Below are 16697 nucleotides of genomic sequence, written 5' to 3'. Positions count from 1 at the left end.
GTGATGGATGACTAACTGGTGTCACTTCAGTGATGGATGACTAACTGGTGTCACTTCAGTGATGGATGACTAACTGGTGTCACTTCAGTGATGGATGACTAACTGGTGTCACTTCAGTGATGGATGACTAACTGGGGTCACTTCAGTGATGGATGACTAACTGGTACCACTTCAGTGATGGATGACTAACTGGGGTCACTTCAGTGATGGATGACTAACTGGGGTCACTTCAGTGATGGATGACTAACTGGTGTCACTTCATTGATGGATGACTAACTGGTGTCACTTCAGTGATGGATGACTAACTGGTGTCACTTCAGTGATGGATGACTAACTGGTGTCACTTCAGTGATGGATGACTAACTGGTGTCACTTCATTGATGGATGACTAACTGGTGTCACTTCAGTGATGGATGACTAACTGATGTCACTTCAGTGATGGATGACTAACTGGTGTCACTTCAGTGATGGATGACAGTGATGGGTGTTATTAACTGGGGTCACTTCAGTGATGGATGACTAACTGGTGTCACTTCAGTGATGGATGACTAACTGGTGTCACTTCAGTGATGGATGACTAACTTGTGTCACTTCAGTGATGGATGACTAACTGTGTCACTTCAGTGATGGTCACTGGGGTCACTTCATTGATGGATGACTAACTGGGACCACTTCAGTGATGGATGACTAACTGGTGTCACTTCAGTGATGGATGACTAACTGTGTCACTTCATTGATGGATGACTAACTGGGTGTCACTTCAGTGATGGATGACTAACTGGGGTCACTTCAGTGATGGATGACTCAACTGGGGTCACTTCAGTGATGGTGACTAACTTGTGTCACTTGTGATGGATGACTAACTGGTGTCACTTCAGTGATGGATGACTAACTGGGTCACTTCAGTGATGGATGACTAACTGGGGTCACTTCAGTGATGGATGACTAACTGGGTCACTTCAGTGATGGATGACTAACTCAGTCACTTCAGTGATGGATGACTAACTGGGTCACTTCAGTGATGGATGACTAACTGGGGTCACTTCAGTGATGGATGACTAACTGGTGTCACTTCATTGATGGATGACTAACTGTCACTTCAGTGATGGATAACTGTAACTTCACTTTGATGGATGACTAACTGGGTCACTTCATTGATGGATGACTAACTGGTGTCACTTCATTGATGGATGACTAACTGGTACTCACTTCAATGATGGATGACTAACTGGCGTCACTTCAGTGATGGATGACTAACTGGTACCACTTCAGTGATGGATGACTAACTGGTGTCACTTCAGTGATGGATGACTAACTGGTGTCACTTTATTGATGGATGACTAACTGGGGTCACTTCAGTGATGGATGACTAACTGGTGTCCCTTTATAAATGGATGACTAACTGGGGTCACTTCAGTGATGGATGACTAACTTGTGTCACTTCATTGATGGATGACTAACTGGTATCACTTCATTGATGGATTACTAACTTGAGTCACTTCAGTGATGGATGACTAACTGGGACTACTTCAGTGATGGATTACTAACTGGTGTCACTTCAGTGATGGATGACTAACTGGGACCACTTAAGTGATGGATTACTAACTGGTGTCACTTCAGTGATGGATTACTAACTTGTGTCACTTCAGTGATGGATGACTAACTGGTGTCACTTCAGTGATGGATGACTAACTTGTGTCACTTCAGTGATGGATGACTAACTGGGACTACTTCAGTGATGGATGACTAACTGGGGTCACTTCAGTGATGGATGACTAACTTGTGTCACTTCATTGATGGATGACTAACTTGTGTCAATTCAGTGATGGATTACTAACTTGTGTCACTTCAGTGATGGATGACTAACTTGAGTCACTTCATTGATGGGTGACTAACTGGTGTTACTTCATTGATGGATGACTAACTGGGACCACTTCAGTGATGGATGACTAACTGGTGTCACTTCAGTGATGGATGACTAACTGGGGTCACTTCAATGATGAATGACTAACTGGGGTCACTTCAGTGATGGATGACTAACTGGGGTCACTTCAGTGCTGGATGACTAACTGGGTCCACTTCAGTGATGGATGACTAACTGGGACCACTTCATTGATGGGTGACTAACTGTCACTTCTTCAGTGATGGATGACACTTCAATACTTCAGTTATGGTTGATGGATGACTAACTGGGACCACTTCATTGATGGATGACTAACTGGTGTCACTTCAGTGATGGATGACTAACTGGGGTCACTTCAGTGATGGATGACTAACTGGGACCACTTCATTGATGGATGACTAACTGGGGTCACTTCAGTGATGGATGACTAACTGGGGTCACTTCAGTGATGGATGACTAACTGGGACCACTTCAGTGATGGATGACTAACTGGTGTCACTTCAGTGATGGATGACTAACTGGGATCACTTCAGTGATGGATGACTAACTGGGTTTACTTCATTGATGGATGACTAACTGGGGTAACTTCAGTGATGGATGACTAACTGGTGTCACTTCACTGATGGATGACTAACTGGGACCACTTCAGTGATGGATGACTAACTGGGTTTACTTCATTGATGTATGACTATCTGGGACCACTTCAGTGATGGATGACTAACTGGGGTCACTTCTTTGACTCCATTAGAGTATATCTGTACAACGCCTCCATTTGGGTGATGGGAGGTGAGGTGGAATGGGGTTTAACGTCGTACTTAAGAATATTTTCCTCATATGACTACGTGCATGTTTGTGTATGTGTGGATGTTTGTTGTAACCAAGACCTAAGCTGGTTTTATAGTGCTAGCTCACTGAGATAAAGCATGAATACCTCACTCAGATACTTTATACTGACTCTGAGCCGACCAGTCCTTGTTATACCTATTAATGCCAAGCGCCAGGCAGGGACCAACAAGTACCATATTTAATGCCTTTTGGCCAGGGATCAAACCCGCGACCTTCAGCTCTCCAGGCGGATGCTCTGACCACTACACCACGGAGGTGGTCCCATCAGGGACTAGGGTTGGGAGCAGTCAGTATATGGTGAGTGAGTGAGTTAGTGAGTGAGTGAGTTATTATTTAATGTCACTCGGCAATATTTCAGCCATATCGTGATGAGAACACTTGACATTGAAATCGAATATATATAGATAGTATAAAAACCTTCCGACAAAGGACAGTAAAGCAACTAGAGTATCACAGATATACATGTAAAAATAGTAATTGAATCTAAAACATTTTAACTACAGGGGACAGCACAATATAAAAATAGGTTATAGATCACCAACAACTGAAGGTAGATCACCATACAGTCAGTATATGGAGTGCAGGAAGTACGAAAGAAGCACAGAAGTTCACAATGTCTTTATTACAAATAATTACATTTAAATACACTCATGCATAACTGTGAGATCAAAGATGATACTTCTATCACTTTAACAAAAAGCAATAACAGGTTAAGAGGATTCTGCCCGCTCAGTCCTGCCGCTCCCATCTCACTCCACCCAACTCACAACAATCTTTCCCGATGACAGGTGCCCTTTAGGGCTAAGAATAGGATCACGACAAAAGCATGATGAATGGCAAAGTCAGTTTCCATATTGGTTAACTACACACAACCTGAATGGAAACAGACTTTTCTATCATCCTCAGGGCTCCATCTTCAGTGCTAACAACAACTTCATGATCTTAAAAAATAGTCCACTGCTGTGATATTGAGGGAATATTGCTAAAAGCGGAGTAAAACTATACTTAATCACTCACTCACTTAAAAGATATTCATCCCATATCACCCTGAAAAAAAACTACAGGTAGGTCCTCATATAGAAGTCGTGAGCACGGGAAAACAGGGTTTACACAACACACAGCTCATCATCAGCCCGGGCGGTGGGGTAGCCCATTGGTTAAAGCGTTGACTCGTCACGCCGAAGACCCGGGTTCGAATCCCCACATGGGCACAATGTGTGAAGCCCATTTCTGGTGTCCCCCGCCTTGATATTGCTGGAATATTGCTAAAAGCGGCATAAAACCAAACTCACTCACTCACTCATCATCAGCCCAAGAAAGTGTCATTTGTTCCAGCACCAACTGGCGTACGTCTGTGACATACCAAACATATCCGTGGTAAAGTTCTGTTGCACATCAAAACTAATGCTACATAATATTTATCTGGATCAGATATATTTAATCTGAAAATATGAGAAAGTTCCGCACATTCTCTTGTCCATGGTAACAACCACTTTCTTCCCGAATGTTTCAACTGATCTGTTTGTGCGCAAAGAAAGGAATGTTATGAAAGTCAACTGTTCTGCAATATCCAAGATCTGAAATGTTACGAAAGACTTCAGTTCTTCACAATCAATCCAAACCCATTTAGACACTCTGATCTGAAACATCTGCATGTGTAACAATGGTGTTCAGCTCAGCAATATCCACCCAAACACATTTAGACACTCAGATCTGGAAAATCTGCAAGTGTAACAAAGGTCTTCACTTCTGCACGATCCACCCAAACACATTCAGACACTTTGATCTGCAAATGTTACACAGGTCTTTAGATCCTGACAACACACTATGAGGTGCAGGATTGAAAGATGATAAAAGCGTTCCCATGTCTGCGAGTTTTGGAGATGTAACTTTGGGAATAACCGTCCCGTCGTGTCTCAAGAGCGTGGCTCGTTGAGAGAATTGTTCTGAGCTGTGAGGGCCAGAATCCTCTTCCCGAGCTGGGAGTTGTGCTGCTTCAGGTATCGGATCATGTCTGCCTGTTTCTCCAAAACCTGGTCCACGTAGTTCTCATCTCTGTAACATACACACGGATATTTTATATTAAGAGGTGATGTTTTGGTATAGATTATTTTATCATCCAAAGGGGCGGTGGGGTAGCCTAGTGGTTAAAGCGTTGGCTCGTCACGCCGAAGACCCGGGTTCGATTCCCCACATGGGCACAATGTGTTAAGCCCATTTCTGGTGTCCCCCGCCGTGATATTGCTGGAATATTGCTAAAAGCGGCGTAAAACTAAACTTAGTCAGTCAGTCAGTTATCATCCAAAACTGTGTTCCACAGGAAATATTGCTTGAGTGAGATCAAATCATATCTCCTTGGAGATAGATTTTGTACAATGCTCGGACATCATCATTTACATGACTCACAATGCTATGTCGTCAAAAACCTGATGATGTCACAATGCTATGATGTCATAAACTTGATGACATCACAATGCTATGACATTGCTGCACTGCAAGTCTAATGGCAGTACCGTGTTCAGAGATGTACATTTTTCATCGAAAACTAATGAGTGATTTATGATGATAAATAGATTCTCACCCTCGTGTCTTCTGATATCAAATGTATCAACACTAGTTGATAAAAGTAAAAATATCCTTGACAAGCCTCGGATATTTGTAACTTTATCAACTCATGGTGATATATTTGATATCAAAAGACACTTGGGTGAGATTCTCTATATATTGTTGTCAAGCAAGAGTCACTCTTTTTATTATTGGATATTTATATGGCACATATCCAAGCACTAGTGCATGCTCAAGGCGCTGGTATTTTTTTCTTTCGATCATTGGATGTCAATCTCAACGGCACATCTCATTAACAATCTCGTGGGCTCTTTTAAGTGCGCAGGGTTGTGACGACACTGAAAGAGTCTGCACACAAAGTTGACCCAAGGATTTTGCACCCGATTACAGGTGGGCTCGATCCTGGCACCTAAAGCTCGCTGGATCACTAGCCTGGCGTCTTAGCCAGCTCGCCCATCATGCCCCCATAAACTCACCCAAATCACTCACTCTTGCTTGACAACAGTATAAGAATCTATACCAAAATTATATTATGATGCAACGTTTTGGTATACCGGTAGATGCTTTGACAAATCATGTTTCAAATACTGCATAAATGTATTGCCTAATGCAAACTGTTCTATTTTCCGCATGTGTAATTTCTGGCCTACCTGAAGCCGATCTCAGAAGCTTGGGATTGCGATTGGATGAAGCTGTTCAGCATCTCATCCTGACTTACATCTGGGTGAGCCTGGCGCCGGTTGAACTTGTAGGTGCTGGCTGCAAGGAGTGAGTGAGTGAGTGAGTGAGTGAGTTGGTATTGTAGTGAGTGAATTGGTATTGGAGTGAGTGAGTTGGTTTTGGAGAGAGTGAGTGAGTTGGTTTTGGAGTGAGTGAATATGTGGGTTCTTTTTTGGACCAAGTGTGTCTGTAAGGACTTTGGAGGTAGTGAATATGTGAGTTGGGTTTGGGGAGTGAGTGAGTGGAAGTGTGGAAAGGTTTTGAAATGAGTGAATGTGGGTTTTTGGAAAGAAAGAGTGAGTGAACATGTATGTTTTGAAGTGAATGAAAGTGAATCTGTGGATGGGTTTTGGAGGTGAGGTGAAATTGGGTTTTACGTCGTGCTTGAGAATAGTTCGCTCATATGACGATGTGCATGCGTGTGTATGTGTATGTGCGGCTGCTTGTACTAGCCCAGACTTAAGACACAGAGTAATTGAAAGTGCATGAATGTTTTGGTTGAGAAAGTGAAAGAGTGAGTATGGTTTTACGCCGCTTTTAGCAATATTCCATCAATATCACGGCGGGGGACACCAGAAATGGGCTTCACACATTGTGCCCATGTGGGGATTCGAACCCGGGTCTTCGGTGTGATGAACGATGTACGGATCAATCGTTTACATTCCCTATATGGCAAGTGTTGTCTGTTTGGAAGTTGTTCGCCTTGAAGTTTCAATTCGAAAGGGATAATAAGTCTTTTATTGCATCAAAAGGAAGCTAAAGTGAGTGCATATGCCCCTAATATATAAAATATGCCAAAATATTGTCGAAAATGTGGTGACATTGTGCCTTTAAAGGATGTTAACAGACACATACAGCTTTGTAAAGAGAAACAAAATATTTCTTTCTTCATTTGAGGTTGTTACTAAAATGCAAGAAAACCCCTACAAATGTCACCATGCCTATAAGAGAGACTGGGAGTCCAAAGAACAAGTTAGTTGTAGCTTGCACACATTAATTAATTAAGAATGTAAACATATACAATATTTCTGAATCTTCATTTGACATGTTTGATGGAACAATACCATAAACCTTCAAGAAGATGACATTCCCTTTGTTTAAGACAAGAAGAGTTACTTCCCTTGAAATCACATTCTACACATTTCATCCATGTGGTTGGAACAATTATTAGTCTTCAGTAACCCATGCTTGTCGTAAAAGACTAACGGGATCGGGTGGTCAGGCTCGCTAAATTGGTTGATACATAAATCGATGCTCATGCTGTTGATCACTGAATTGTCTGGTCCAGACTCAAATATTTACAGACCGCCGCCATATAGCTGGAATATTGTGGAGTGAGACTTAAATAAACCACAACATAAAATAATGGACTTGGGCACTTTCCAAAAAGTGCCATAAAGCTTGAGAGAGCTGCTTTCACGCTGGCTAATGTTGACTTCCTGTTAGTAAATAGTCAACACTTACATCTATTTAATTTGACATCTGTGTGGTCATCGTTGTGATAAGTTAATTTGTCTTCATCATGACGGTTGAACGCCTTCACTATTAGGCCATATATAAAATTATTCTTGTTTCTCATTACTGCCTGACCCAAATATTCAACCTAACCCTAAGATTTTTTTTATTTTTCACACTAAAAAAAATGCAACTTTGATTCTCAAAGTGTGCATGAATTTTTCACACTTCTAAATTTTGATTTTCTATCGGAGAAAAGGTTAAATTTCCACAGAAATCAAAGAGTTTTTGACATAAAATAAAATAAAATGTTAAAATAAAATCCGCCTGCCTGACCCATATTATTTTAAAAATTATTTTTTTTACCTGGACCTAATCTACCCCACCATCACCCTGACCAGGGATACTCTACAACAGGGATAGGTCACTCGCCTGCTTTCTTTACCATTTGTACTAATAAACGTGTGCCTCGTCATGCTCCAACGCACACAGTGACTTGGTTCGGTCCCAGCGCAACTTCGGCTGCGTTTAACAGTATTACAGCCAGTGTATTGTATAGGTCGGAATTTTACAATGAATGAATGAATTAATTAAGAGCAAGAATTTTATGAGAATGAATGAAAGAAATTAAGAAAAAGAACAAAAGAAAAAGAACATATGTGAGTGAATGAAAGAATAAATGATACACCACGGCCATCCCTCCCCAAACATGTTAAAGAACACAAAACTATCGGTAGAACACATGTTAACATCAGCTGTCCTTTTATAAAAAATCTACTTTGAGACATTTTTACATTAGTAACTAATTCAGATATCTTATTGCATGTGTGGAATGACATGGGCATTGACAGAATGTTAACTGACACTGTCACAGACCCCTCAAGAACAGAAAGTTTAGAACTATCACAAAGTTGTAAACACCTTTCCAGTTTTGTCAAATACTAAGATCAACAAGAAAGAAAGAAGTTTTAGAACTATAACACTCAAGCATCACAAGCACCAATGCATGTATCAGAACAGATCGGCGATATGTCATATTTTTCACACACCTCAAATACACACTAACAAAACACACAAAAACTATCACTATTACTTGCAAAAACTTTCACCTGATGGTATATTCCCTCATAAAAATTGAAGGTGTATGTGAAAGATGTTTTTGAACACTAACTAGAAACACTCAAACAACGCCCTGTAGTATTTCAATGGCAGATCGGGCGATATGTCATATTTTTACACACCTCAAATACACACTAACAATTTTTTTTTAAATTATAAAACTATCACTATTACTTGCAAAAACTTTCACCTGATGGTATATTCCCCTCATAAAAATTGAAGGTGTATGTGAAAGATGTTTTTGAACACTAACTAGAAACACTCAAACAACGCCCTGTAGTATTTCAATGGCAGATCGGCGATATGTCATATTTTTTACACACCTCAAATACACACTAACAATTTTTTTTAAATTATAAAACTATCACTATTACTTGCAAACACCTTTCACCTGATGGTACATTCCCCTCATAAAAATTGAAGGTGTATGTGAAAGATGTTTTTGAACACTAACTAGAAACACTCAAACAAGCCCTGTAGTATTTCAATGGCAGATCGGTGATATGTCATATTTTCACACACCTCAAATACACCCTAACACATTTTTTTTAGTTATAAAAATATCACTATTACTTGCAAACACCTTTTAACAAAAGGTATATTTCCCTTCTAAAAATTAAACGAATATGTGAAAGAAGTTTTTAGCGATATAAGTTAGTCTTTCTTCGCTGTGTACTGAGAATTGAAGCCAGTGAGCTACAACATGCCCACTTGAAACTTTACTACAAAGCTACTGTACTTATACTGACACTAATAACAAGTATTTGACTTAAAATGAAGTGACAGAATAGGTAACTTATCTTCTACATGTAGGTTTTCAGTTGTCACAACACTCAGCGTATGTAATCAGCTGTTGAAAATAAACCGGGCTCAATCTTAAAAAACTACGCTGCCGCCATATTGGCTGCACTGGTCACGTGACGAGCCGAGGCATAGCTCAGGAGCTTTCCGAGGAGTGACCACTCCCCCCTTATAGAGTCTCCCTGCCCTGACAAAAGAGAATCTTACCCAGGTACATTATGAGGAATAGCAGAATTATAGCAGTCTCCACGGCAACAACAATCTGGATATAGTTTTCTTTCTTCAGTATATAGCACTTGTCTGGTGTGTGACAGTACTCGTCCAGGATCCTGGTGACTATCAGCAGCAACGCATTGCCTGGGAATGGAGAGTCATGTTATAATGATACTTATTCCACAGCAAACTATAGTTATAACAAACTATAGGGACAACTAATGTTAGTTTATTAAATGTAGTTTGTTATATGCATTTATTTATTTATATAGCGCTGAGTTCCAGCTAGGCTGCTCACAGGTGCTTTGCTTTTTCCGTTGATTATTTGATGTCAATCTCAACAGGACATCGTATTATCAATCTCAACTCCCTGGGGAGCATACAACTCTTGCAGCCACCAGGCGCAGTGAGTTAAGGTGGCTTTTCTATCCTTACGAGGTACCCATTCACAGCTGGGTGGACTGGTACACATAGTCACAGTACTTTGTCAAAGTTTACTGCATGTTGCTGTACCCGCAACTTGGTGTTCGCACATATTCATGTGGCCACCATCTGGTCATATGCCAACGGATTCGTGGGTTCTTGTAAGTGCACAGGGTTGTGTACTGTACACTAGGGGTTGTGCCAACACTGAAAGAGTCTGCACACAAAGTTGTCTCCAAGGTTTTTACACCTGGTCACAGGTGGACTCAATTCTGGCACCTTAAGCTTGCTGGATCACTAGCCTGGTGCCTTGGACAGCTCGCCCACCATGCCTCTAATTTCTAATAAAATATACAGCAAGTTATAATTTGCTGTAATGGAAAGTCATATTTATATAAAATCCTGAAAAATGTTGTTGGGACAACTGAAATGGTTTGCATTATTAGTTTCCTTTCACTGTCTGGCCAAGTTTCTCCTCATTGCTCACAGTCAAAGGGAGATAATTGAAGGGCTTGTGTAATCTCCCTTATATTATCATGGCAAAAATTCAGGCCTTTTGCAGCTTATCTGAGAAATTCAAACACAACTAGGGAAACCAACTACCTAAAAATACTCACTATTTCTCATCTATTCAATAAACAAACTAATGAGAAACATATTGCTGTTAGTAAAGTGTCTTTCTTGTAAGCACTGTATGGAAATCTTTTGAAAGTCTAAGATAAGAGAGGGCGTAGAAAACTACTTTATGAATTGCTATTGCATTGATTCATGAAATTATCCAATCTTACAACTGGTTTAATACTATCACAAAACTATTGCAATGGTTGACAACTATTGCAATACTATTGCAGTATAGAGGGGTACCGTCACTCCAATGGTGCAATACCAGTGTATGAAATAAGCCCAAAACCCTGCCAGACATCAGGGCTGGTAACTTCAAAATGTTACCAGCCCAAAACGGATTTAACCAGACCAGACACCAAGATATGGTGAATTTACTCAGATGCATGAAACATTTAAAAGTTTTACCAGACCATCGGGCTGGCTAGCTGTAAATTTAGACCGTCCATCAGAAATCTAGCCCATCTCCGGCGGTCAGACAGGCCTTATTTCATACACTGGCAACACTGAAAATGGCCCCAATAGTCTATTGTCATCTTACCACAAAGGCATATATTGCTGCTAACAATATAATTACATAATAAATTGTAATCAAATATTTCATCATCTGGCCCAAACTGTATTACAGACTATTATCATACAACTGGAATATAGCTGAACGCAGTTTTCAACAACAAATATCTGAGTCCATTTGATGGTATTACCCAGTGTTCACGAATAGCGTCTGACCCTCTGACAAATCCGGCAGATTTGCCAACGGTCCGATAGAAGTCTGCAACCCGCCGGCCCCAATGTCAGACTGTATATTTCACAATGACTTTGACTGAAGTTGTTATATGTGACATGTGACACTTGTTTGCCCTTTATAAATCTTACGTTTGTTAAAAACTTCAATGCCAATTATAAGAAATGTTGAATATGAAATGTGTGTTTAATTTTATTCTATGGGTCCTGTGAATTTTGAATGGGTCAGACAGACATCTGAAACTTACAGGACCCAATGTCCTGTTACTTTGAAACAGCATTCATGAACACTGATTACCTCCGGATGTTATCAAGAACGGCATTCTGCGAATATTTTTTGTCCTCCTGTAGAACTCCAGATAACCATTGAGCCTGTTGACGTAGTGCTGCTGCCGGTAGTATCTGTCGAATGCCAGGAAGATGAACCAGAAACCCCCATGGATGTAGATTACTAGCGTTATGTCGTCTGCTCCACACTTGTTCTGCAGGCAGAACACGGGGATGATGAACGAGCCAGTCAGCAGAGCAATCTGAAACGGAGAAAGTGACATATTTGTATTTTCGTTTCAGAGTGAAAGGACAAGTTTACAAAGTTAAGTAATTCCAAACCGTTTATCTGGATTCTCTTGTACAAAGTGATCTTAGCACTTAGGTGATCATGACTCCCATATCTTAACACAGACTTACGACAGTCGTAGTGCTAAGGTGATTGTAACTCCCATACTTTAACACAGACTTACGACAGTCAAAGCACTAAGGTGATCGTAACTCCCATACCATCCTCAATAATCTCCAGTGTATCCGTTCGATAAATCCCACTCCACTGCTATTAGCGGAGATCGCAACATATACCCTGGAGATGATCGAGCATGCTCCCATACCTTAATGTAGACTTACGACAATCGCAAACTACTGCTAAGGTGATCGTAACTCCTATACCTAAAGAAACAGATATGACAGTTGTAGCGTTAAGGGGAATGTAATTCCTATACCTTAAAGGTCACATGCAACGTAAAACACAACTTTGCAGATTCTGATACCTTTCGGTATGGACTTACCGAAACAAATCATCAAAAATGCAAATTTAACTTATAAAGTTGAAAAATAACGCGATGAAAAAAACCGCGCGAAATCGGAGTTCAAACGATTCACTAATTTTCCCCCGACTTTTCGCGGGAAAACTGGTTTCAACAGCTGGGCTGCGCTCATAGCACGTGCGAGCTATTTTCCTAATGTTTTGTTGATATCTCACAGGCGCGAGCTTTTTATATGTTATGACAGTAAATAAACTGTTTATATAATTTCATTTGTCTATTTCACCACACGTTCTTCTTACCGACTCACTTTCTCAGTTCGATACTTAAAAGCAATGTCATTATTTAGCGTCGACAGAATTTCTAACTGTGATATAGATATGTCGTTGTCACAGACAAAACTCAATGTCTTGTTTTATTGACACCTGTGTGTCTGCCTGCCTGTCTGCTAATGACAATATTCAATACACAACTGCGATCACTGACCACATGCAATTTGAACTTAACACCAATCAGGCTATACACCATAAACAAAACGCATTGATTTATGGCCCGAGTTCGGTCTCTGTCACATTATGTAATTACACAGACAGGCAGGTGTGATACTTGAACACATGACATGTTATGATGTTTGTTGATTGTAAAATGTTATACACAAAAAAAGAGCATGTATTTACAAAACCCAACATCTCTATATATACACACACAATGAGCTGTGAGGGCAAATGAACCAGCCGTTACAGGTGAGTGCACACCCACCCGCTCTGACTGGGTTCGGTATCCCGGCTGCTTCGTTTCTTGGGAAGTAAACCCAAGTACACAATATTGCACTTTTGATTTGCGATTATACGCTTATAATTTTGTTGATATGTTTTTTCATAACCAGCAATGTATATTATATGTCATGAATAAGAGATAATTGTGTTTTAATTATGTTTGATTTTTTTGGTTACATGTGACCTTTAACAGAGATTTATGAGTATAGCAACATAATGCTAAGGTGATCGTAACTCCCTATACCTTAACATAGACATATAACAATCGTAACATAATGCTAGGTGATCACAACTCCCATACCTTAATATAGACCAATGACAGTCGTAGCGGTTAGGTGAATGTAACTTCCATATCGTAACAAACATACACCAGTCGTAGCGGTAAGGTGAATGTAACACTTATCCCTAAATATAAACTTGCAACAGTCGTGGCACGAAGGTTGTTTTGGACAAGGAACTCGGGTACAAGGTACTCACAGACAGCAGTATCTGACAAACGATGGCCCACAGGGTGTTGATCTTCCTGAACACAATTTCCCCGTCCCCCGTGAGGGCCACATGGTCACGCAGGAGCTCTTCTGTGTCTGAAGTCTGGATTGAGTTCTGCTCATCATTGAAGAAATACCCCTTAAAGCAAACAATGAACGTTTCTGCATATGTTACATCTGAGATTACTCTTCCTCAGTAAAGTACAGATTCTAGTACTTGTTGAGGTTGATTCCCATCCAGGATTCGAACCCACACTTTGCGAAAAAGACACCTAATCACCAGCACACAAAGTCAGCGATTTAACCCACTTAGCCATCGCAGCTTCCACAATGATGGAAGTGTAATAGCTGGTGAGGTGAGGTGAAATTGGGTTTAACGTCGTGCTTGAGAATATTTCCTCATATGACGACGTGCATGCGCGTGTTCGTGTACGTGCGGCTGCTTGTAATAGCCCAGACTTAAGCTAGTTTTATAGTGCTAGCCAACTGAGATACCATGCCGCAGTGAAGCATGAATATCCCACTCAGACACATTATACTGACTCCGAGCCGACCAGTCCTTGTTGTACCCATTAATGCTGAGCGCCAGGCAGGGACCAACAAGTACCATGTTTTTAACGTCTTTTGGTATGACGCGGTCGGGGATCGAACCCGCGACTTTCCGTTCTCCGGGGCGGACGCTCTAACCACTACACCACAGAGGCGGTTGTAATAGCTGGTAGTCAAGATCACATACTTTGTGTTCCCTTCTCATTTGCCAGCTAATGTAAAGACTGTTTGATTTGGTGGGGCACGGCAGGGATTTTCAAAATAGAAATAAGGTGTATTCTAGAAATAACTTTTTGAAAAGCATTCTGAAGTTGGAGCAGTAAGGAAGGATAACAATATATGGATGTACAACTTCTTTAGAACTCTCATTGTAATAAAGAAGTTGTTCATCCATATATTGTTATCCTTCCTTACTGAGGAAAGCTGAAAAATATTTTTTAAGTTTACATACTAAATCACTTGTCAGGGCTCGATTCAGTGCTTTGTTACTTGCACTGGTGCAACCCAATACTACAAAAGTGCAACCTAGTTATTAGCCTAACTTGCACCAGGTGCAAGTAAAGGTTTGAGTGGGTAAACTTCTGAATAAAACATCTAAATAATTCAATAGCATATTTCTTTCATTACATATTGCAATAAAAACAGTGCAACTGGAATTTGGCCGGGGCAAATAGGTTTTTATCTTGGGTTGCACCTGGCGCAAGTAGGTTAACATCTCTTAGATCGAGCCCTGCTTGTTCACTTGAAATGCTTGATGATCTGAAAAATTGCTGAAAACAATATTATTTTGTGGGGGAAGTAGTAACCACTAATAAATTTCAATATACTTAATTTAATGACAAAATTTAATCTAATATTAAATGAGTTATAAGAGTTCAGAGTCTGGTTTACTCCAGTGGAGGTGATTTGATTGGAAGCTCCTCAAGTTAACTTATACACAGCAATTTTAGGTCCTTCATTACATCACAGAACACAAATTAGTCCTCAGTTCATTATTTCAGTTAAAATATAAATTGTTTTCATAAAAGAACTTCACAAGACGTATTTTGCTTAGTGCATTGGCCAACACATACATACATTTCAGAGTGTTTGTGAAAAAGAATTTTATAAACAAATGATCTGATAAATATCCTTTTAAGTTTAAAGATTCTGAATCTGAAGTGGGAAACATGTAATGCCCATCACCTCCACACAGCGACACACCTCCTATGGCCTGATAAGATAACATATCTGGCAACTAGAGACAATTCTATTCCTAAACAAATAATTATGAACACAAAAAACGGAGGTATGCCTGTTAGTGACATGGAAGGTGGTATGGCCTCCACATTTGGGCCTGAATAGTCTGTGACGTTTCCTTTGGTGATTCCAGGTTTGAATGAGTCCACAGCAACGGGAACAACTACATGCGAAATCTGCACCTGTCCACCATGTAGGGTACCGGGTACATTTCTGTATTTTGACTTTGTTTTGAGTACATTTCTGTATGTAGAGACGTACCTGGGGTACATATATCTGTAGTACCTGTACCGACGACCCCTTCAGCGAAACTAACACAGAAGCTGACATCCATTAATTTTCTCCCCTAGACAGGTCTTCAGTGCAGCTAAGTGGGGCGCTAATTGTAGCTTCTGTCCATATGCAGTAAAACAATATCAGTTAGAACTATACACCTGACAAGAACAGAGATAAGCAAGATAAAGTGAGTAAGATAAAGTCAAAGAATGTATAAAACATAATTAGGGACCATTCATTATTTATGGCTGGGGTGGGGATTGATGCTTTAGGGGGGTGTCACCCATTTTTTTATTTTATATATACAAATATATTTATATATTTATTATTTATTTTTTAATTATTATTATTATTATTTTTTTGGGGGGTGTGTCATTCACATTGTAATGCTGCTCCATAAAAATCATCACCACCCCCAACAGTCATAAATTATGAAAGGTCCCTTAATAAGTATCCCAGTCAGATAAGCATTCTACATTTGGTCAGAAATGCCAGTTTTTGGTCTCTGCGATAACTGACCACACAACATATCTGTCTTACCCCTGAGTGCCTGGAGGTTTCCGACAGGCTGACCATTTTGAAAAATACAAGAAGTTAAAAAATGCTATATATGCTCCATCATATATTAATTTTCTCAGACAAATCTTGTTTGGGTCCACACAGGCAACACCGGTCACGAGTTGTTTTGGTCCTTATGATTAAGTCATCCATGAAATATAGTCCACCTATTTCGTGTTAATAGTGAAACGAAGCAAAACCAAACAATAACAGCGTTGAACATAAAATAATTATACTACGAAAAGTTGTCTCATCCGACTGTGATATGAAAGTCCATGATGTTATGAGGCAAACCATTGGCGAAAGACCGCCTGTTATAGTATCATTTTGAAATGGGGTTATAAAGATTTGCAACACCGCTTTAGTA

The 16697-nt window shown here is 40.1% G+C and overlaps 1 protein-coding gene across 1 annotated transcript; it reads right to left on the bottom strand.

Annotated features, from left to right (window-relative positions):
• Positions 1-3352: 3352 nt before the first annotated feature.
• Positions 3353-16471, bottom strand: LOC124279208 (transmembrane protein 192-like). The gene is made up of 6 exons (XM_046715007.1): positions 16313-16471; positions 13698-13847; positions 11709-11940; positions 9617-9766; positions 5965-6073; positions 3353-4804 (listed from the first exon to the last, which is right to left on the bottom strand). Exons 1-6 carry the CDS (start codon positions 16346-16348, stop codon positions 4666-4668), a joined length of 816 nt encoding a protein of 271 aa, XP_046570963.1. The 5' UTR covers positions 16349-16471; the 3' UTR covers positions 3353-4665.
• Positions 16472-16697: the final 226 nt, after the last annotated feature.

The sequence above is a fragment of the Haliotis rubra genome, unplaced genomic scaffold (assembly GCF_003918875.1).
Source record: "Haliotis rubra isolate DU_JTF1 unplaced genomic scaffold, ASM391887v1 Scf248, whole genome shotgun sequence".
NCBI classification, from domain to species: Eukaryota; Metazoa; Mollusca; class Gastropoda; order Lepetellida; family Haliotidae; genus Haliotis; species Haliotis rubra.
Note: the sequence above shows the minus strand (reverse complement) of the source record. Positions and strands in the feature narration are given on the sequence as shown.